This window comes from Anabrus simplex, chromosome 2 (genome assembly GCF_040414725.1).
Source record: "Anabrus simplex isolate iqAnaSimp1 chromosome 2, ASM4041472v1, whole genome shotgun sequence".
Lineage (NCBI taxonomy): Eukaryota > Metazoa > Arthropoda > Insecta > Orthoptera > Tettigoniidae > Anabrus > Anabrus simplex.
In genome coordinates this window covers 633432164-633455276 of record NC_090266.1, presented here as the reverse complement: position 1 = coordinate 633455276, position 23113 = coordinate 633432164, and the positions used below count along the sequence as shown (strand labels likewise).

Sequence of the window (23113 nt, the reverse complement as noted above, 5' to 3'; positions counted from 1 at the left end):
CACTCTCGTCTGCGGTGACTATCACTGACAGAACAGAAGCGTGACTCATCGGAGAACACGACGTTCCGCCATTCCCTCATCCAAGTCGCTCTAGCCCGGCACCATGCCAGGCGTGCACGTCTATGCTGTGGAGTCAATGGTAGTCTTGTGAGCGGACGCCGGGAGTGCAGGCCTCCTTCAACCAATCGACGGGAAATTGTTCTGGTCGATATTGGAACAGCCAGGGTGTCTTGCACATGCTGAAGAATGGCGGTTGACGTGGCGTGCGGGGCTGCCACCGCTTGGCGGCGGATGCGCCGATCCTCGCGTGCTGACGTCACTCGGGCTGCGCCTGGACCCCTCGCACGTGCCACATGTCCCTGCGCCAACCATCTTCGCCACAGGCGCTGCACCGTGGACACATCCCTATGGGTATCGGCTGCGATTTGACGAAGCGACCAACCTGCCCTTCTCAGCCCGATCACCATACCCCTCGTAAAGTCGTCTGTCTGCTGGAAATGCCTCCGTTGACGGCGGCCTGGCATTCTTAGCTATACACGTGTCCTGTGGCACACGACAACACGTTCTACAATGACTGTCGGCTGAGAAATCACGGTACGAAGTGGGCCATTCGCCAACGCCGTGTCCCATTTATCGTTCGCTACGTGCGCAGCACAGCGGCGCATTTCACATCATGAGCATACCTCAGTGACGTCAGTCTACCCTGCAATTGGCATAAAGTTCTGACCACTCCTTCTTGGTGTTGCATTAGCTCTGTCAGTCAGTGTATTTACGAAAAGGCTATGTAAACAATTGACAGGGAATCTGCCACCTGGGTGACAGTTCTAAATGCAAATGATTGATTGATTGTGTTGTATTTGGTACGAGAGTGGAAGGAATATTAGGGACAATACAATTACACAGTCCCCAAGCCAAGGGAATTAACTGTTTAAGGTAAAAATCCCCTGTCTTGGTTGGGAATAGAGCATGGTGCCCTGAGCAATGATAGCAAAGATGCTGACCACTCATTCATGGGACCAGACTTGGCTGTTTTTGTCATGTTTGTGTAGTTTTGCTTCAGGGTATGACGACACAGGCAATATCTATCCTATTAAACAGAAGTGGCTGTTTGACACTCAGCTTCTGGTGCATTTGGTCAATTTTGTCACAGTATATCTGAATGAGCTGATGCTTTTATCAGCTTTCAGGAATCTGTAATGCGACAGTCTGGGAGTTCATTATTTTATGGTAGGCAAGCCACTGTTTAAATATATACTGTATATGGTTGTCAAATACACTGCTCAAAAAATAAATGTGGTCAATTTTTTTATACACTGCCGGAAGAAAATAGTACACCTGGAGAGACGACATAGATTTTGATCTGATGATGGAAGATGTCCATGGAGTACATGAAATGATTACACTTACAGATCAATAGCTCAAGCGGTACTGAGGTACCAGGTGTCAATCCATGCTGAAACATCCATATTAGTGATTCTCTGATGGAGGAGGAGTGGTGGAAAGACCGAAGAAAGTGGAGAGGAACTATATTTGCCCCTACCCGGCTACAGCTGGATAAAGGGAAATGATGATGATGATGATGGCAGATGTCACCTGGGGAATAGTAGATGTACTGATAATGGTTTCTGTCCGCCAACAGATAATAGTGACATAGCTGCCAGAGCGCCATAGGTGTGTACCCTTTAATAAGGAATGTTTACAGCCATAAGGCTGAGTATGATGTAAAAATGTGAAGCAAACAGGCGCCATGCCATGAAGACACATTCATGCTTCCTACAGCCAACTGAGCTAGTTTGACAGGGGTCAAATTATGGCTTTCTGAGTGGCGGGATGGTCCTTTTGAAGAATTGCCAAACAAGTTGGACATGCTGTGTCAGTTATGCAACGATGCTAGTTGCAATGGTCACGTGAATATTCTCACGCCCGTAGACGAGGTTCTAGACGTCCACGCAGCACAGACGTCCGCCAAGATCGTTGTAATGTAAGGGCAGCAATGACAGATCATACAGCTGCCACAGCACAGATAAGAGGGTTTGAGAGCCCAGAAGTGTCAACACGAACGTTGCCAACCAGTTGCTAGCAGTGGGACTAGGGGCACGCACACCTCTAGCCAGTCTTCTACTCATGCCACAGCATCGACGTGCACGGCTCTACTGGTGCCATCAGAGAATCACTAATATGGATGTTTCAGCATGGGTTGACACCTGGTACCTCAGTACCGCTTGAGCTATTGATCTGTAAATGTAATCATTTCATGTACTCAATATGCACTGTTTCAGCAATAAATCTTGAGTGAATTGGAAAACTCTACGAGGGTGTACTATTTTTTTCCCCAGCAGTGTATGTTCTTATCTGCATGGTATGCATACATATTGAATTGAAAACGTATGCAATGAAAATAAACTGCCTTTTTGCAACAATTATGAATTGAAACTAAAATTGATCTTTGGACACTCAATAAGACATCATGGCACGATATGTCATAAACAAAGTGGTCTCTAGTCATACACCAAACTGGCTGCATGGTGAGTAAGTATCTGATAAGGAGTATTACCACCCCTCATATGGATAATAGCATCGCAATATCTTCTTGTGCTTCTGACAAGGTGCCACACATTCAGTTGAGGCAGACTTCCCCACTTTTGCAGAAGGGAGTCTTTAAGGTCTTCTAGTGTTTGGGGTGGTGGATTTCTTGTTTGAATGCATTGTTCCAGTTGGTCCTAGACTTGTTTGAATGGATCAAGTCAGGACTTCTGGATTGGGAAGTTGCACGTGGTCCTCTTGCAAGAATCTCCAAATGATGTTGGCGTCGTGAATTATAGAATTATCATGCATGAACACTGAGCTTTCTCAAAGTTTCCTCGCTTGGAAAATCGCGCGTGGCACTAAGGTCACATCAATGTACAATCGACCAGTTAAGGATCCATTACGAATGATCAGGAGAAATGTTTTTGTGTCAAGACTTATGCCTACCCACACTATAACACATCCACCTCCATTTTAATGATATAACATGAAAGGGGATTCATTTGAGAATAGCGCAGATTGGCAGTGTCGTAGCTACTAGAGCAGATGATATTTAGCAAATTGCAGTTTCCTGCCATGATGTCATCTGTCCAGTGCAGGTACTTGAGCGGGTCATTGGAATCTTAAATAGGTCTCTTGAAGCCTGTTTCAGACTATTTAGTCTCTTAACTCTTACTCCAGAAGCCACTAGTAGTGATCGTGTTGTAACTTGGCAGTTTTGGAGAGGTTGTAGACACACAAAAATATCCTGCTCTGGAGTGGTTTTTCTTTAGCGTCCCATGCCAGGATTCCTGTTCCATTCTCCTGGAAACATTGCCGCAAATACCAAAATATATTCAGAGCAAACCCTAACATTCTGGCAACATATCTCTGGGAGTAGACTTCTTAAAGCAATGCAAGTGCATGAGTGACTTCATTAGGCAACAACTGCTTTCCCTGTTGCCTATCGTGGTCCGCACAATCAGCCATGACTTTCAAACACTAGACTCCACACGGACCAACTTTTGCACACACTTTGAATTGAACACTCGTACTTTTCAGCTGACACGTCTCGGACATCCGGATGAGAGTGGAGCTCTGTCACGCTAACAGGACATGTTATTGTCATAAGAGTGCAATCTCAATCTTGCTGTGTTGTTAGGAACAGAACATCTAAAAATTGACCAAAATACTTTTCTGAGCAGTGTCCAGGCATCAGCATCTTAAAACATGAACAAAAGGTTTACAGTTGGTGAATAATAATAATAATAATAATAATAATAATAATAATAATAATAATAATAATAATATGGTATGGAATGGCTAAAAGAGGTTCAGAGGGACCTACAACAGATGAACATAAGAAACTTGAGGACTGTACAGAGTGCCGAAATAAAATTGCAAATGTAAAATTTGAGTCAAGAATATCACGACAACCTGGGAAAAGGTAGACAGAGGAATGGAAGAGGAAGCATTCAGAGAGGATGACTAAATTTTGGGAAGAAGAGAGGAAAAACGCCTGAAGATGACATTGTGTATTAAAGTTCAGTCGCTCTCCTTAAGGGGAATAATCATGTAAATAAATAATAATACAGTATAATAATATAATGGTGTGTGGTCTCCAGAGAGGCCTGGTGCAGGTCTTTTGAGTTAACATCTAATAGGTGATATAATCATCTGTGAGAATGGCACCTTGCCCAAGATGAATTCTTATGCTGAAGATGGCACGAACGCCCAGCACTTGAGCTAGAGGAATTAACTAAAGAAAGTCAAAATCCTCATACCCAGCCAGGAATCGAACCTGGCACCCCTTAGGCCAAAGGCCATTTAACTTTGGAGATGGACAATGGATGAAATAATTTGACAATGGAAATTTTATATCAAAGAAGATATGTGAACAAAATGTCAGAATTATAAGGAGCCTCGCAAGCAACACATGAATCGGACAATGTTGCCCACTTGCTCTTGGCTTGTTCCTCTTGTATGGACAAGGTCACATGATTAAACTGTGAGTTGTTTCATATTATTTTTAGAACTGGTTTTGTTTCTTTGTATCTAAAAAATACTGAAAGATCAAGAGTACCTACTTCTGTAAGCATTTATTTATTCAGAAAATACATGTTACTCTGAAATTTTGTACTCACTTGAATGAAAAAGAGGAAGTTACATTGTGGGTAAACATGAGAGTAAGTTGTTGTGTGGTAGTCATGGAGGACTGACCTGTGAATAAAATTGTATCTTGTATCTATCTAAATAATTGGAGCTGTCTTTTGTAATGAAGGATAAAGTTGCAGCAAATCTCTGGTCATATGTGCAACTTGCGCCCACACAGGACAAATGACTTTGATGTCGATGGTCTTTGAACTAAATCTACAACCCTCTATACCTTGCTAATAGGTGGTACCGGGCAAGTTGGCCGTGCAGCTAGGGTCTTGCAGCTGTGAGCTTGCAGCCGGGAGATAGTGGGTTCGAACCCCACCGTCGGCAGCCCTGAACATGGTTTTCCATGGTTTTCCATTTTGACATCAGGAAAATGCTACAGCTCTACCTTAAGGCCACACCTGCTTCCTTCCCACTCCTAGGTCTTTACTTTCCCATCGTCACCATATGACCTATCTGTGCCGGTGTGACGTGAAGCAAATTGTAAAAAAAAAATTAAAAAAAAAAATAGGTGGTGATATTGACAGTGACACATAGTTCTGATAGTAACCTCCTCAGATAATTTTAAGAGAATTTCTCTGGGAAAGATAATTTTTCTTAATTACTTTAATTTCATAAGCTCATGTCTTAATGAACCTGAAGCACTAACACAATGGGGTTAAATGTTATTAATTGAATCACTTTGTTAGTTTCTTACATTCAAAGCAACACTTGTGACCAGAAATAATAATAATATAAGAAACAGCTATATTCAGCCAAGACTAAAGTGGAATGGAGAAATATGAAACAAATATTCATAGTGTGCCTTCAACATAATATTGTCTTCATCGTGAATGAGTTTCTGAATATTTTACTAACTATGAAGTGTTTTTCATATGTGGAAGTGTTTGCTCTGAACTAAATCTAGTAAGCTAGGATTTATTTAAAAGTAAACAATTTCAGTTTCTGATCTGTAAAATTAGCATTTTTCAAATATTAAGAAAGGTAGACTGCAAAAGGAGGCCTGAGATGAGGCTATTTTCAGTAACCCTTCAAGGACAGTGTCATCTTTTGACAGATGATAATGAGCTATCCATACTGTTAATGAACCAAACCAAATTTCAGCTCTATTTCAAGTTGTCAGACAGAGGTCATATTTATTATGGGCTGTGTCAAGTGCCTGAATTCTTTACCGGTACTGAATTTCTATTGAGTGGGAATGTTTTCTTGTACCTGCTAAACTGTGACACATGTTTGACTAGCTGCTTTTGAATACCTGTGGTATAACTTCAGTAATGGTACAAGAGATGAAGTACTTAAATTAAGAAATGGAATTTTATAAATGTACCTCATATTACATGTGTGTGTGTGTGTGTGTGTGTGTGTGTGTGTGTGTGTGTGTGTGTGTGTGTGTGTGTGTGTGTGAAAGGGGGGCGGCATCAAGGCATCCTGAATTCTATTTATATTTTTATAGTAAAACATTACAAAATAGAAATTTTCCAAAGTAGTCAGGTAAAGGAAAACTGCTGTTAGCAGAAATGATTAAGGTGTCACGCCCATAATTCAATAGATACTTGCTTAGATGTAATTATCATCTAATGGCAATAAAATCTCCTAAACCACTGGTGATAAATTAATATAAAAAAATGTCAAAACAGTCTAATCCAATATGCTTCACTTCAGTCGGTGCAAATAAACCGAATGGTGAAAAATTATCTTCACCTCACAACCTTTGTTAGTAGTTGGTAGCATTGTCTGGTGACATCAGTAAGCCTCTAAAAAAACATCTTGAGAGTCTTGACCTTGCTCAGCTGGAGTGTGATGACTTTGCCACTATTTTGACCATGTCTGTTCTCTCATATTGGACAACTGCTTTGTCGAACTTGCAAGGCTGGGTGAATTTCATCCCCAACTTGGTTTAGGATTAAAATCCTTGGATGAGCTGAGAATCAAACCTGATACCCCAGCTGGGAGTCAGATATTCTACCTGCACACTGTGGGGTTGGTTTAAAACTAATTGTAAATTCATATTTATTAGAGACTCAAAGGACAAGATAAACAATACAGATACTACAGCTAATAAAGGTTATCACACAGATTTAATACACACTAAGAGTGTAGGTTTGATGATCATGATTTCCTAAGCCCAAAAAATGAATTAACAAATTAACAAAAATGGAAAAAGAGATATCTATTGCAAATGCTAGTATGAGTATAAGAAACTCAAAAATATTTGAGATGAAATTAATTTTCACTTCACTTTTATCTGCAACTTCTGTGATAAATTTATCTTTCACACCTTCCTGCTAAACAGTAGAGCTTTCTAATGGTCACTTATGTGAGGAACTTAGCTGGTGGCATATCCCCTTACTTTTAGTAATTTGTTCAAATATTTCTATTCTGCACTGATTATCATTCTTTTCATTTCTTTTAGGTTGAAGAAGGAGTTGGTGTTCTCCATAAATGGAAAGAAATACTCTGGTAAGTAGCCCTCTGATATATACTTCAAACTCTTCAATGATCAATTAGTTTCTCTCAAGAGAACATGTTGTACTCTAATACATGTCCACTGGTTGATATCTCTTGTAATATGTTTTAGCTACCGGTAATTGTCATGAATGAATGAATGAATGAATGAATGAATGAACAGAACTTGAAGGGGAGTAATTGAATTCTCTAACATAGTAGCAACACATTTTTATACAAATGGCTTTGACATCCTTGCACTCTATGTAGTCATTGTGAGAGTAGGCTATGCTGAACATTTCTTGCAGTGATAAAAATCATTGTTTCATGGTAGGCATGTAATTGCAGTCTTCTTATACATCAGGATTGGTCCCTCTTAATGGCAGCATCTGCTATGTGGCTTTACTGTCTCCATGTGATTAGGTCGTGAACTATGTCATTACGTAATGTTTGGCCTAATGCTGTGCAGGTTGTATCGTGGGTCACTTTCCAATGACTTTGTGTAGCTTATCATTGAAAAGGTATAATTTTCTGCTCACATCTCATGTCCAAACCATTGTAGTCTGATTTTATGTATTGTGACACAATGCCAAATATTCTTATTTCCACCTTCAAAACAAAATCCAACCAAGTGATGCCGGCTGATCATCTGGGCTTCTTTGTCTTTGTGACACTAAGCGAATATACTACCTTTTTTTGCAGTTGGACAGCTCCATCTACCGTGGAGCGAAATAGGACAGGTAAGGGCGGGAGATCCTTCATTTTAGGTAAATTTTCATTCGGCGATAGTAGGCTATGATTGTCATTTGCCACGTAATCCCAGCGTATTAATCCTGGGATTGATATCTTTGATAAAGCCGTTGTCAGCAGTTATAGACCCAAAAGAGATGACCTTTATTACTTACAGTAAGTCCTTGCCATTGATTTGAGTTGTCATATTTCTTATGGGTATGATAGCATGTACTTGTTTATTTTCTTTTGACTTAAATATGTTTTAGAGCTGGGAGTCATTCAAAAAATGTTTGAAATGAAATAGTTTCATGTAACAAACTGTATGATGGAAGTGTAAGCTGTGATGTTAAGTACAGATGGATGGCCAGACAATGCTATCTAACAACCATGCAGGCTACGTCTTATTATCAGTGGCCATCTGATACTAGGAACTGTTGATGGATGGCCATGACCAAGAGACATACAACATATTTATGATCATTTGATTTACCCATAGGGAAATTTGACACCAATTTGTTGTTTTGTCGAGTGCCTGATCTTATTCTGCCAATCATTCATTCCATTCTTGAGTTTAGTGTTAGAGATAAGTTTATTTGCATCTAGCATTGAGGACATCTGTCGGAGTAGGTCTTGAGATTGAAAATGATAAAATATTTTGAGATTCTGGTATTGTGAACATAGTTTCAGCTTTTGAAAAGTATAATATATATCTGTAAGTTTGTAAAATTGATAAGGTGTTATGCCAACCCTGCCTTCTTGTTCTGCTTCTACTTATATCCTTACAATGGCCGTAATTGCTTTGTACATACTTTTATCTCCTATCTTAGTCATGCAGTTAAGCCAGGGAATTATGTGCATTATCTTGCTACTTTTAGCTCTTAGGCTTGTTCGCATCGAAGTGCCATCCAGGTGACACGTGACTTAAGGTTTGTCATGCACACTAACAGTCATTGTTGTATATTGTATGCAATGAAGTAAATAGGTTCTATTCTAGACAACCCCCAAATAGGAGAGCTAAGGACATGGCAGACACTAACTTCCACATCAGTCTGACCTGGAAGCAAGAATGGACAAGCAGATCTCCACCACAGCTCAATAAATTTTTCAGAGGCAGTGTTAAACCAGATACTCTGCATTTGTCTCGCAAAACGTCATTGAGGCTGAACAGGATCGGAACAAATCAAGTGGGAGGGGGGGGGAAATCCAGAGTCCAGCCTACAAATGTGGATTACCCAGACAAATCATCTAGGCATGTCTTCTGTTTTTCTATTCTGGAAATATTCTGTATTTCTTGAATTTTCATCCAAAAGATTTATAATTTAGATGTTAATTTGAAACTTCATTCTTTTTCAGTTCTTTTACTGGTGTTATATGTTAGTAATGTTTGTAATGCTATACGCTAAATAAATAATAAATCTCCAATTGTATACTAATATCAAGGCCACCTTGAGGGAGAAAGGGAGCCGAGCCATGCCATCACTCTGGGCAACAGGTTTTAAGGGCAGCAAAATTTTAAAGCTGCACAATAAGAAATACCTGGTTTACAATGATGAATTAAATTTGTTTCTTTATACTGTATAACAGTATATTGATAGAAATGAATTGAAATCATCACTATATTAATTATTGTTGTTTTTCCTGCTGTTATTGTTCCTTTTCTTGGAGAAAACACCCTTTCATTCATAAATGCTTGTATGAAAAAGGAATGTTTATTATTATTATTATTATTATTATTATTATTATTATTATTATTATTATTATTATTATTATTATTATTATTATTATTATTATTATTATTATTATTTTAATAAATTATAATAATAATAAGGGCAGCAAAATTTTAAAGCTGCACAATGTGAAATACCTGGTTTACAATGATGAATTAAATTTGTTTATTAAATTTATTATTATTATTAAATTAATAATAATAATAATAATAATAATAATAATAATAATAATAATAATACATTGATGAAGCCAGCTATGGACTATGTCTACACAAGCTACTTGCCATTTTCCTTTTTGAGGATTGCACCTTTTCCTTTATAAGAGACGTTGTACATTTTAGCTGGGTGTCTGGATTCTCCCTCATATCAGTAAATTTTTTCCCGAAGATGGTTTTGTCTTGAAATTCCTCCGTCCATTAGATAGATATTTATAAACTTTTTTAAGCCAGCAGGGATGAATTCTCCATTTCTCCTAAAGAGCAAGTATTTTATACGCTCATCTGTTCAGGTTCAACTTTTCTGTTCTCTCGTACAGTTTCCTATTGGATCTCAGATGGAATGTAAAACTTGCAGACACTTTCCTGGGCCCCAGAATTTTCCTCAGAAACTTCCTTTTTCTCAATTGTGGAATAGTCTATTTTGGCTAGTGTCTCTGCAGCAAAGAGGCATTCTGGTCTGACGACTGTGCAATAGTGTCTCAGATTTGCCTGGAAGACAGACTGATCTGAACCTTTTCCTAGCAATTCTTTTTCATTGCCATTGGGAGTAAGTATCTCGCCCAGATACTTACATTTCTCAGTGCTCCCAATACTTCCATACACTGCTTCAATATTGCGTATAGGGTCCGTTTTAGCAGAGACCATGTTCATTGCCTTTTCAAATGAGCTCCTCAGGCTGGTCTTAGCAGCTATGTCTTGTAATACAGCTATTTGTTTCACTGCTGTTGGAAGGCTGTGTGCAAGGATCACTACATCAGCAAACACCACCAGGCAATCAAATGTGATACCAGCATCTTTGCAGTCTCCTCTTATTCAACTTTGGATATCATTTGTTGCCAACTCTTTACTCCATTCTCACATGACTTTTGGGAGAGGCCATCCCCTGTCTTAGTCCTGTTTTAACTTTGTGTTTCAGACAACTTTCCCAAGGATGTAACTTGTGAATGTGTCTGTGTGGGTCTGTTAGATCAAAGCTAGGGATTTATCATCAACTCCAAACTCCTAGAATTTTTACAAGAGTCTCACAGTACACTAAATCATAGCTTTCTTGAAATCCATAAAGGTCATAATCATCCTTTTCCGCCTCATTGTCCTAATCTTGATCAATCATTTGAGGATGAAAATTTGTTCAGGCATGAGCGTCCATTTTGGAGCCTTGCTTGGTATTGCCCCAACTGTTGAACCAGGTGGGCCTCCACCCTAGTTTGAAGTGCTTTTGACCATATCTTGCACACAATGGGAAGAAGCAAGGTGCCTCTGTAATTATAAAAATTGATATCAATCACTCTTTTTGTGCAAGGGGTGAATTAAAGCATTCTTCCAATCCTTCAGGTTCTCTTCTGTTGCTCAAGTATGAGCGAAAAGTCCTTCCAACTTTTAACATCATTTTTGCCTGCATACTAAAACAGTTCTGTCATAAGTCTTTTCCAGGAGCCTTGTTATACTTTAGTTCTTTAATTATACTCTTTATTTCTACTTTGGCAGAAGGATGCAAATTCCGTATTTTACTATGGGTGCTCCAAGAAAAAAGTTCTTCCTCAAGGGGTTCAATACTTTCGGAGAATAATGAGCTAAGTGTTCATAATTTTTCTTCTTAGTCGTGACTAGCCTTCCTTCCTAATTTTTCAAGCCCAAGTTCCTAGTAGTGAATCTCTTTAATTTTATTCTTAAAAAGTCTGTAAATTTCCCTGGTATAATTTCTCTTAAGTTTTCCTCAATTTGGTCAAGGTGTTCCTTTTTTGTATGGTCCCTTTACATTCTTGAAGATTTTGGCAGTGCATGTTTTCTTTTCTCTGAATTCCTCAAATTATTTGTAGTTAGAACACTATCTGTCCCAAGCTCTGGATCTTTCCTACAATGCTTCAGCACTCATTCACCCAGGGATATTTTGCCAGGAATGGTGAGATTGGGCTATTTAATAGTCTGGTTGCTTGATCTATTTTGCCATCCTTTTGACTTCCTTCTTGAACCCGGTGGACATTAACTTCAGATTGGATGAATCAGACTTCAATTTGTCCATTCTGGTTTGTCCTTTCATGGCCTGAATGTCATCCATTTTCCTGTTTTACTTTTCTTTCAAAGCCTGTCAATTGAAGTTGCCCATTAGAATTTTGACATGATTGTCAGGTACTTGCATCAGTTCCCCTTAAAGTAGGAATCAAAATTATTTGACTTTATGCTGATTCTTTTTGTTATCCTCATTGATTGGACCATGGGCATTGAGGACCACATAAGATGTAATTCCACTTTTAAGGTCTAGAATAAAGTCTCTGAAATGAGGACCTGAAATAAATAATGGCATCTGTCATAGACTTGTGAACAAAGAAAGCTTTTCCCAAAATAGTTGGACACTTTCTCTTGTTACCTGACATTTTCTCCCTAATGGCAGGTAGACCCTTCATTATTCTGTAGTTCCCCCTTGTGGACACTTCTTCCAAAGTGAACCTGATTTCTTGGACTGTTGGAAATTTGGTAGGCCAAGGCCCCTTCAAGGGCTGTAGTGCCATGGGGGAGGGTTGGAAATTTTATTTAGTAGGTACTCATCCAGTACTTAAACAAGATCAATTTGTTTGCCAGCTCTAAGGAGGGTAATGTTGATGTTGCCAAAGAAATACTTCATTTGTGACTTGTGGGATGAGGAATCTTCCAACTGACCCAAACATGATGGTGCAGGGCCCCAGAATCCAATGCCCTGCTTAGACCAGAATTTGACTGGCACTGGATTGAACTGGCTGGAGTAGTATCATCAGACTAATGTTTTCCCATCATTGTAGTTTGTATGAAGATTATAGTTTGTGGGGTGAGGCCCAAAGGTCCCACCAGGAAATAGAACCAGACTGGTAAGATCTGGAGCACGAATCAACAGCCACTCCTTAAATGGAAATCTGGCGTTGCCATTTAGCTGCCCACTATGGGTTCAGATGCTCAAGATCTGCTTCAATACCTGCAGCTAACATGGCTCAGATACCTACTCCATTAATTCTGAGTGCTGGGCTTCCTCTCCACCACCTGCACTTTACCAAAGCCCACCTTCTCTGTCACAGATGCCGTTGAAGATTTCACTCGTAACCTTGAGCTGGGACCCATACCAGATGCTATACACAGGGTCGGTGTTCCCTGGGACTCGCGTGGGCAGGGTCACTTCACCCTGAAGTAGAGCTGCCTTAAAGAGTGTCTACCTGCTACCCATTATTTTATTTTATTTTTTATATTTTATGGGCGGCATTGGACCACTCTAGTCAATTATACAAAGGATTTCTTGATTTCCTTTCAGCCCAGTATTTTTCCATTCTGAGAGATGCTGCCTTCCTTTGTTCTGTTGAAAATGCCTTCCCATTAGACCTTTTATTGATCTTGGTCTGTAGCCTGGTGTGTGTGTTTTGAAGTATCTTAATTTTTCTGTTTTGTTTTTGAGATAGTCTATTGTTATTTGTAGTTCTTTAATATCCTCCTCAATTTCTGTGATCCAATTAATCTTGGTCTTGCTATTCCATAATTTTTCAATTATTCTTCTGCTAATTCTGGTGTCAGGTGTTCTGATAGGATGTCCAAAGTATGATACACCTTTTTTCCCAATAGTGCTCAATACTGGTTCAATTTCCTTATAAACTGTTCTATTTGATGCTATTCTCCATTGTCCATGAACTTGGTACCGTTTGTTTATGCATGTTCTAACTATTCTTCTTTCTGTCTTAAGTATTTTGTCTGTATTAGTAGTTTTAAAAATGGTTTCACTAGCATAAGTTATTTCTGGCTGTGTGACTGTTTTATAATGTCTTAATTTTGCTGCTATTGATAAGCTTTTTTTTTTTTAATTGTATGTAGTCTTGGTAATACTGTACAATTTGCTTTGTTTAGTTTATTTATTGTTATGCCAAGCTGGTTTCTCATTAAGATTGAAAGTTATGATTTCTCCTAAATACTTAAATTTATCAACAATTTTGACTTCTTGCCCATCAATTTTTATTTTATTTACCAGTGGGGGATGTGTAAACATGATCTGTTTTTTTAAAGGATATTGTAAGACCTATTATTTGTGCTATTATCACTGGGAGAGTTGGCAGAGTGGTTAGGGGTGCACGGCTGTGAGCTTGCATCCGGGCGACAGTGGATTCAAACCCCACTGTCGGCAGCCCTGAAGATGGTTTTCTGTGGTTTCCCGTTTCCACACCAGGCCAATGCTGGGGATGTACCTTAAGGCCACGGCCGCTTCCTTCCCACTCCTAGGCCTTTCCTATCCCATCATCACCATAAGACCTATCTGTCTCGGTGTGACGTAAAGCAAATAGCAAAAAAAAAAGTGTGTGCTATTTCCTGTTGAGATTTAATTTGGTATCAAGTTTCCTGAATATTGTTGGACAATAGAGCAAGGTCATCAGCATATCCTAAACATTTTAAACTTAAATTTTGTTTGTAGCTTCCAACTTTTATATTCTTTGGTTTGACCTTGTACCATTCCCTTATTATACATTCTAATGCACAATTAAATAGTAATGGTGATAAACAGTCTTTCAGGAAATCCATAAGATAAAGATCACAAGCTCTTATGTGAAAAGGTACAAGTCTTAACTGTACACAAAATAGCCACATTACAATAGCCTCGGTTTTGCCACCTGAAAATGTCAAATGACTGGAAGGCCATACGGTAATAGACAAAATCAGATACATCTATATAACATCTGTATATCCAGTTCATAATATAATTTGTGTCTGCCTCTGTGGTGTAGTGATTAGTGGGATTAGCTGCCACGTGGGAGGCCCAGGTTCGATTCCCGGCTCTGCCACAAAATTTGAAAAGTGGTACGAAGGATGGAAGGGGGTCCACTCGGCCTTGGGAAGTCAGCTGAGTAGCAGGGCTTCAATTCCCACCTCAGCCATCCTCAAAGTGGTTTCCATGGTTTCCTATTTCCCCTCCAGGCAAGTGCTGGGATGATACCTAACTTTAAGGCCACAGCAGTTTCCTTCCCACTTTCTTGCCTACCCCTTCCAAACTTCCCAACCTTCACAAGGCCTCTGTTCAGCATAGCAGGACAGGCCGCCTGAGCGAGCTACTGGTCCTTCTTCTTACGTAAGAAGTAGTCTACGAAAGAAGTCGGCAAAACTTCTGGGGCAGGCACTGACAAATATTTACTACAGATACTTGACCAAATTCAGCCACAGTGTGAAAAGTAGATTATCTAGTTCACAATGTGACAGTGTATCAAAATACTACAAATTTTTACGTTCTTGATAATCTATCACTTCTTAACTTCCGCCACTGGTCATATAATAAATCAAATGCCCTGCATGCTAGTGACGGTTTATTTTTCAGAATTCTTCTCCTTCTTAGACTTTTCCCCCCAATTTCTTGCAGTCAGCACTTGATGTGGATTTTGAGCAGTTTTATGGTCGGATATCCTTCCTGGCACCAACCCTATATAGAGGGATGAATTCACTATTGTGTGTTTCTGTGGTGGTTGATAGTGTGGTGTGAAGAGAAATATAAAGGCAAACACTAACGCCCAGTCTCCAAGCTAAAATAATTAACTATACACTGTTAAAATCCTTGGCCCGGCTGGGAATCGAACCTGGGGCCCTCTGAACTGAAAGCTAGTATGCTAACACTTCAGCCAGGGAGCTAGACTTTATTTTCCAGTATTGCCTAGTTGTAGTTGAGAATACTTTCACTTCAGTATGAAGAGCCCAGATGCTAGCAAAGGACGTAATTTAATAAGGTTAAATGCACCAATGGAAGAACAAAAATGTAAGTAAAAGAAATGTAAAAACAACAAAAACTATTTGCAAAGGAAAACAAAGAAACTGATAAATATACACTTCATTTTTCAAAATTTGGGAAACAGTAAAACTTGAATACACTAATGGAAACTAATCTATATATATATATATAAAGTAGCTTGTCCTGACTGACTGACTGATTCATCATCGCCGAGCCAAAATTACTGGACATAAAGAAATGAAATTTTGGGGATATATTCATATTAAGATGTAGGTGCTCGCTAAGAGGATTTTTGGATATTCAGTCGCTAAGGAGGTGAAAAGGGGGGTGAAATTTTAAAATGAGTGTGTTTATATCTCAAAACTTTAAAAGTTTACAGATGTGAAAATTGGTATTTAGAATTTTCTTTAAAAATAAGGAAACACGTATTTTTTTGTTTTCAGAAAATCCCAATAGGAGGGGTGAAAAAGGGTGAAAAAGGGGTTGAATGCCTAATCAGGATACCGGAGCTTATATCTCAGAAACTGAAGATATTACAGACCAGAAAATTGGTACTTTTGATCTCTTTTAAAAATAAAGAAACACGTATTTTTTGTTTTTGGAAAATCCAATTAATGGGAGGGTGAAAAGGGGGTGAATTTTAAAAATGAGTGAATCTATATCTCCAAACTTTTAAAGTTTGCAGATGTAAAAATTGGTATTTAGAATCTTCATTAAAAATAAACACGCATTTTTTGTTTTCGGAAAATCGCAATAGGAATCGTGAAAAGGGGTGAACAAGGGGTTGAATGCCTTTAATGAGGCTACTTATATCTCAGAACCTGAAGATATTACAGACCTAAAAATTGGTATTTGGGATCTCTTTTAAAAATAAACACGCATTTTTTTGTTTTTGGAAAATCCAATTACTGGGGGGGGGGGGGTTAAGAGTGGGTGAAATTTTAAAATGAGTGTATCTATATCTCAAAAATTTTAAAGTGTATGGATATAAAAATTGGTATTTAGAATCTCCTTTAAAAATAAAGAAACACGTATTCTTTTGTTTTTGGAAAATCCCAATAGGAAGGGTGTAAAAGGGTGAATAATGGGTTGAATGCCTTTAATGAGGCTACTTATATTTCAGAACCTGAAGATATTACAGACCTGAAAATTGGTATTTGGGATCTACTTTAAAAGTAAAGAAACACACGTATTTTTTCGTTTTTGAAAAATTCAAATATTGGGGGGTGAAAAGGGGGGTGTGAATTTTTTAAAATGAGTGTGTCTACATCTTAAAACTTTAAAATTTACAGATGTAAAAATTGGTAGTTAGAATCTCCTCTAAAAATAAAGGAACACGTATTTTTTGTTTCCTGTAAATCCCAATAGGCTAGGGTGAAAAATGGGTTGAATGTCTTTAATGAGGATACTTATATTTCAGAACCTGAAGATATTACAGAACTGAAAATTTGTATATGGGACCTCCTTTAAAAATAAAGAAACACGTATTTTTTAGTTTTTGGAAAATCCAATTAATGGCGGTTAAACAGGAGTGACAAATTGGGGTTAATTTTTTGAAAGGCTATATCTACAGAATATCTTGGAAACGTAAAATGTTACAGACGTAAAAAGTGGGTGTTTGGAATCTGCTGTAAATGTAAAGAAACATAGGTGATTTGTTTTTTGAAACTCCACTTAAGGGGAACTCAAAAGGGGTGAAATTTTAAAATGAGAATTTTTACAGTATATCTAAAAAAACTTAACATGTTACAGAAGTGAAAAATGGTATTTTTTATCTCTATTAAACATAACGAATCGTGTATTTTTAGTTTTCGGAAATACCACTTGGGAGGTGGGGGGGTGGGTAAAAGTGACTGAAAATGGTGTTGAATTCTTTTAATTAGGCTACTGATATCTCAAAAATGAAGATGTTACAGACGTGAAATTTGATATTTGCAATCTGCTTTAAAAGTAAAGAAAGACGTATTCTCGGAAAATCCAATGAAAGGGGGGGGGGGGGTGAAAGAATTAAAAATTTAATTGACTTAATTGTATGAGAATGCATACATCTAATAAAAACTAAAGTTGTTACAGACGTGAAAATTCGTATTTAGATCTCCTTTAAAAACAAAGAAAAACGCGTTTTGGTGGGGAAACCATCTTGGAGGGTGGGAGTGTAAAGGAGTTGAATTCCTTTCATGGGGACACACAAAGCAAAAACTGAAGAAGTTAGAGTCGTGATAATTAGTATTTAGAAGATCTTTTACTATTAAAGAAACAAGTATTTTTTGCGGGAAAATTCACTTAGGGGAAGGGGGGGGGGAGAGTAGTGTGAAATGAAGTGAAAAAAGTAAATTTTTTTTATGGGGATACTTATATCTCAAAACTGAAGACAATAGACGTGAACATTGGTGTTTGGAATCTCCTTTAAACATAAAGAAACAAGCCTTCTTTTAATTTTTTTTTTTGGGGGGGGGAGGCAGGGGTGTCGGTAAATAAACTTAACGGCGGTGGGGTGTAGAAGGAGATGAGACCAATTGATTTTACTGTTCTTAATGTACTTATAAGAATCCTCCGTTGCTCAGGCGGCAGCGCACCGGCCTCTCACAGCTGGGTTCCGTGGTTCAAATCCCGGTCACTCCAAGTGATATTCGTGCTGGAAAAAACGGAGGCGGGACAGGTTTTTCTCCGGATACTCCGGTTTTCCCTGTCATCAGCCATTCCAGCAACACATAATATTAATAATGATAATAATAATAATAATAATAATAATAATAATAATGTTCCGGACCGTCGTCAAATGTGCGGACCGCGCTGGAAACGGCTCCTGGACGGGTAATGACTAAGAATGCAGTCCGGCCGCGGGTTCAGTGCCGCCAAAGCACCCAATATGACACCACGCCGGATCTCCTGAAGGATTTTATACATATTAAAATGATTATAGGAAAAGATGGCAAAGATTTACGGACCCAACTGACCGGGAGGAATACCTGAGCCTAGCCCGGGAAGTACGAAATCGATTGCTGGAAAGGAAGATTGAAAAATGGGAGGAAACGTGCCGGAATCTAATAGAAAACGAGTCAGATCGGGAATTTTGGTGGATTCTCGCAGAAAACGAGTCAGATCGCGAATTTCGGCGGATTATATATCTAAAACAATAAGCATTCAATTATAAATTTCAGTATAATACCGTAGCGAAGCACGGGTGTCTTGCTAGTAGTCTATATATAAAATAGCTTGTCCTGACTGACTGACTGACTGACTGACTGACTGATTCATCATCGCCGAACCAAAACTACTAGACATAATGAAATGAAATTTTGGGCATAGATTCATATTAAGATGTAGGTGCTCGCTAAGAGAGGATTTTTGGATATTCCTTCGCTAAGGGGGTGAAAAGGGGGTTGAAATTTTAAAATGAGTGTGCCTATATCTCAAAATTTTAAAAGTTTACAGATGTAGAATCTTCTTTAAAAATAAGGAAACACGTATTTTTTTGTTTTCAGAAAATCCCAATAGAAGGGGTGAAAAACGGTGAAAAAGGGGTTGAATGCCTTTAATCAGGATACCGGTACTTATATCTCAGAAAGTGAAGATATTACAGACCTGAAAATTGGTACTTTTCATCTCTTTTAAAAATAAAGAAACGCGTATTTTTTTTGGAAAATCCAATTAATGGAAGGGTGAAAAGGGGGTGAATTTTTAAAATGAGTGCATCTATATCTCAAAACTTTTAAAGTTTATAGATGTAAAAATTGGTATTTAGAATGTCATTTAAAAATAAAGAAACACGTACCTTTTTTTCGGAAAATCCCAATAGGAGGGCTGAAAAGGGGTGAAAATGGGTTGAATCCCTTTAATGAGGATACTTATATCTCAGAAACTTAAGATATTACAGACCTGAAAATTGGTGCTTGGGATCTCCTTTAAAAATAAATAAACACGTATTATTTGTTTTAGGAAAATCCAATTAATGGGAGGGGGGATGAATTTTAAAAATTAGTGTGTCTACATCTTAAAACTTTAAAAGTTTACAGATATAAAAATTGGTATTTAGAATCTCCTTTAAAAATAAAGGAACACGTATTTTTTTGTTTTCTGTAAATCCCAGTAGGAGGGGTGTAAAATGTTGAATATTGGGTTGAATGCCTTTAATGAGGATACATATATCTCAGAAACTAAAGATATTACAGAACTGAAAATTTGTATATGGGATCTCCTTTAAAAATAGAGAAATGCGTATTTTTTTGTTTTTAGAAAATCCAATTAATTACGGTTAAACAGGAGTGACAATTTGGGGTGAATTTTTTGAAAGACTATATCTACAGAATATCTGAGAAACGTGAAATGACGTAAAATGTGGGTATTTGGAATTTCCTGTAAATGCAAGGAAACATAGGTGATTTGTTTTTGGAAACTCCACTTAAGGGGAACTAAAAAGGGGTGAAATTTTAAAATGAGAATTTCTACAGTAAGTTATGTCTCAAAAAAACTTAACATGTTACAGAAGTGAAAAATGGTATTTTTTTTATCTCTATTAAAAGTAAAGAAACGTGTATTTTTAGTTTTCGGAAATACCACTTGGGTGGAGGGGGGGGGGGTGTAAAAGTGACTGAAAATGGTGTTGAATTCTTTTAATAAGGAGTGAAAAGGAATTGAATTCCTATCATGAGGACACATAAATCAAAAACTGAAGAAGTTAGAGTCGTGATAATTGTTATTTAGAAGATCCTTTACTGTTAAAGAAACGTGCATTTGATGCCGTTAAATTCACTTGGGGGGGGGGGGAGTGTGAAAGGAAGTGAAAAAAGTGAATTAAGGTAATAGACGTGAACATCGGTGTTTGGAATCTCCTTTAAACATAAAGAAACACGCCTTCTTTTAATTTTCTTGGAGGGGGGGGGGGGGGGTTAAATAAAATTAACGGCGGTGGAGTGTAAAGGGAGGTGAGACCAATTGATTTTACTGTTCATAATGTACTTATAAGGAGCCTCCGTTGCTCAGACGGCAGCGCGCCGGCCTCTCACAGCTGGGTTCCGTAGTTCAAATCCCGGTCACTCCATGTGACATTCGTGCTGGACAAAACGGAGGTGGGACAGGTTTTTCTCCGGATACTCCGGTTTTCCCTGTCATCATTCATTCCAGCAACACTGGCCAATATTTCATTTGTCATTCATCGATCATTGCCCCAGAAGAGTGCTTCGGCAGCCGGTACAATTCCTATTGTCGCCGCTAGATGGGGCTTTATTCATTCCATTCCTGACCCTGTCGAATGACTGGAAACAGGCTGTATATTTTCGATATACTTATTCTGACCATAAACCGATCATTTTTAATCTTTCCTGGGTTCGTTTTCAACAGCTATCTTTTCCTTCGGAGAACGTTCTTAGATTACAGTAGACTCTCCTGGCATATAAATAAAAATTTAAACACATTTGAAATAAACGATAGGAATGAGATTGACCGTCAAATTATTTACCTCTATAATAAGGTCAATAATGCACGGAAGTATGTCATTCGTATCGCCAGAAATCCCGCACACTTGCCTACGCGCCCAATGTTCCTGGTCACATTGTCAACAATGACAATGGCAGCAGATGTAATTTACCGCCAAGTAGCAGTCTTGCTTCTTGCTGTAGGGTCCAGAACATCTGTAATAATAATAATAATAATCCTAATAATAATAATAATAATAATAATAATAATAATAATAATAATAATAATAATAATAATAATAATAATGCTCTGGACCATCGTCAAATATTGTTGGTACCGCGCTGGAAACGGGTCCTGGCCTGGTAATGACTACGAATACAGTCCGGTCGCGGGTTCAGTACCGCCAAGGCACCCAAGACGACACCACGCCGAATCTCCTTCAGGATTTGATCCATACTAAAAATGCTTGTAGGAAAAGATGGCAAAGATTTAGGGACCCAACTCACCACGTGGAATACCTGGACCTAGCATGGGAAGTACGAAATCGAATGCAGGAAAGAAAGATTGAAAAATGTGAGGAAATTTGCCGTAATTTCTCAGAAAACGAGTCAGATATCGAATTTTGGCGGATTCTCTCAGAAAACGAATCAGATCGCGAATTTCGGAGGATTATATATAAAACGTTAAGCATTCAATTATAAATTTCAGTATAATACCGTAGCGAAGCACGGGTATCTTGCTAGTTATTTATAAAAGAGGAACTAAAAGAAATACAAGAATAATTTAACTACAGTATGACCTCCAGACTTCCATTCCCATTCATTAAAAAATATTACAGTTTATATTTGAATATCTGTGGATTGCAATTTCTTACTAATATACTTCCATTTCATGATTTCTTTTAGTGGAGAAATTTTGTACAAATAGAAAAACATTGTGGACACTTTTTAATATTAAAATTATTTGTGGGAAAGAGCACTTCCTTTGGACTTTTCCAAACTGCATCTTTGAGTCACATTTTAAAGGGAATTTTTCAGATTTGATATGCTTTAACTGTTGATAGGAAAAAGCATTGCTGTGTTAATTTTCTTTAAAGATATGCCTCGGATAAAAAGGGAAAGATGATGATGATATGCTTGTAAAGCTATAATTTTTCAAAGGTAAAGTAAATGCACCAAACTGTAATTTTTTTTTCTGTAAAGGTCATTCAATGTAAGTGTAAAAGAAGCATGCTTGTGTGGAAGTGACTGTGAAGGACAACAGATATCTAGTGCCTGGTAGTCCTCCTGACCTTCCCTCACTATAGATCAGTGCTGGATGTATTGTGGCTTATGGTCTACCACTGATCACATGCTTATTTCTCATTATAGTAGACTGTCTATTGCTCAGCTGGATTCTTCTTTTTAATGGTAGGGATGATTTTCTGGGAAAGGGAAGAGAGAATGTTCCTTGCTGACATACTAGGGCAAATCATTATTTCATAATTTTTCACTGATATTTGAGGAGTCTAGTGAGAGAAGGAGCTATGCCACTTTGACAAGGAATGAAAATAAATTGAGTGTTCTAAATTGTCCCTTCCAGAACTTAGAAACTCTGTGGCAGAATACGCGGGAGCTATGCCACATGGCTGTAGTTCGCATGATAGACAACAGATGGCAGGAAAATACTAGAAATGGCAAAAACTGCATTTTTTGAGTTTTGTGGCATAACTCCCTCTCACATTAGACAGCTAGACAGCTTGGAAAGATACTCAGTAAACAAAAGGAGTGGTAAACGAAAAAGAGCAGCATTAAGGATTTTAAGTACTGTTGGAGTACTCTCATTGAAAAGTCGTTCACTGAGGAGTCGTCATTTTGCTGGAAAACTCAACATGCAGTTAACATCGCAAGCAGGAAGTGAAATGATTATCATAGTGACATGAGTAGTTGAATGTCCCTGCCTAAAGAGGCATTAACTTGCTGCAAACTGTGGCCAATGTAAAGGCTCTCGGAGGCTACTTGTATATAGTAGAAGTGTTTGCGATTGTAGAAAGTTAGTACACTACTCAACATGCCACTAAGTGCAATCTCAAAGAGATAGCTGCATGGTTTGGATCACGTAGCTGTGAGGCTGCATTGGGGAGATGGTGGGTTCTAATTCCACCATTGGCAGCCCTGAAGATGGTTTTCAGAGGTTTCCCATTTTTACACTAGGCA

General features: G+C 38.2%; 1 protein-coding gene across 1 annotated transcript in view; it reads left to right on the top strand.

The window, feature by feature from the left end:
- LOC136864294 (xanthine dehydrogenase) overlaps positions 1–23113 on the top strand; it is a 358258-nt gene that overhangs the window by 88448 nt on the left and 246697 nt on the right. Inside the window, exon 2 of the mRNA XM_067141086.2 lies at positions 7079–7125. Coding sequence (XP_066997187.2) covers positions 7079–7125 — 47 coding nt within the window. The remainder of the gene's footprint in view (positions 1–7078; positions 7126–23113) is intronic.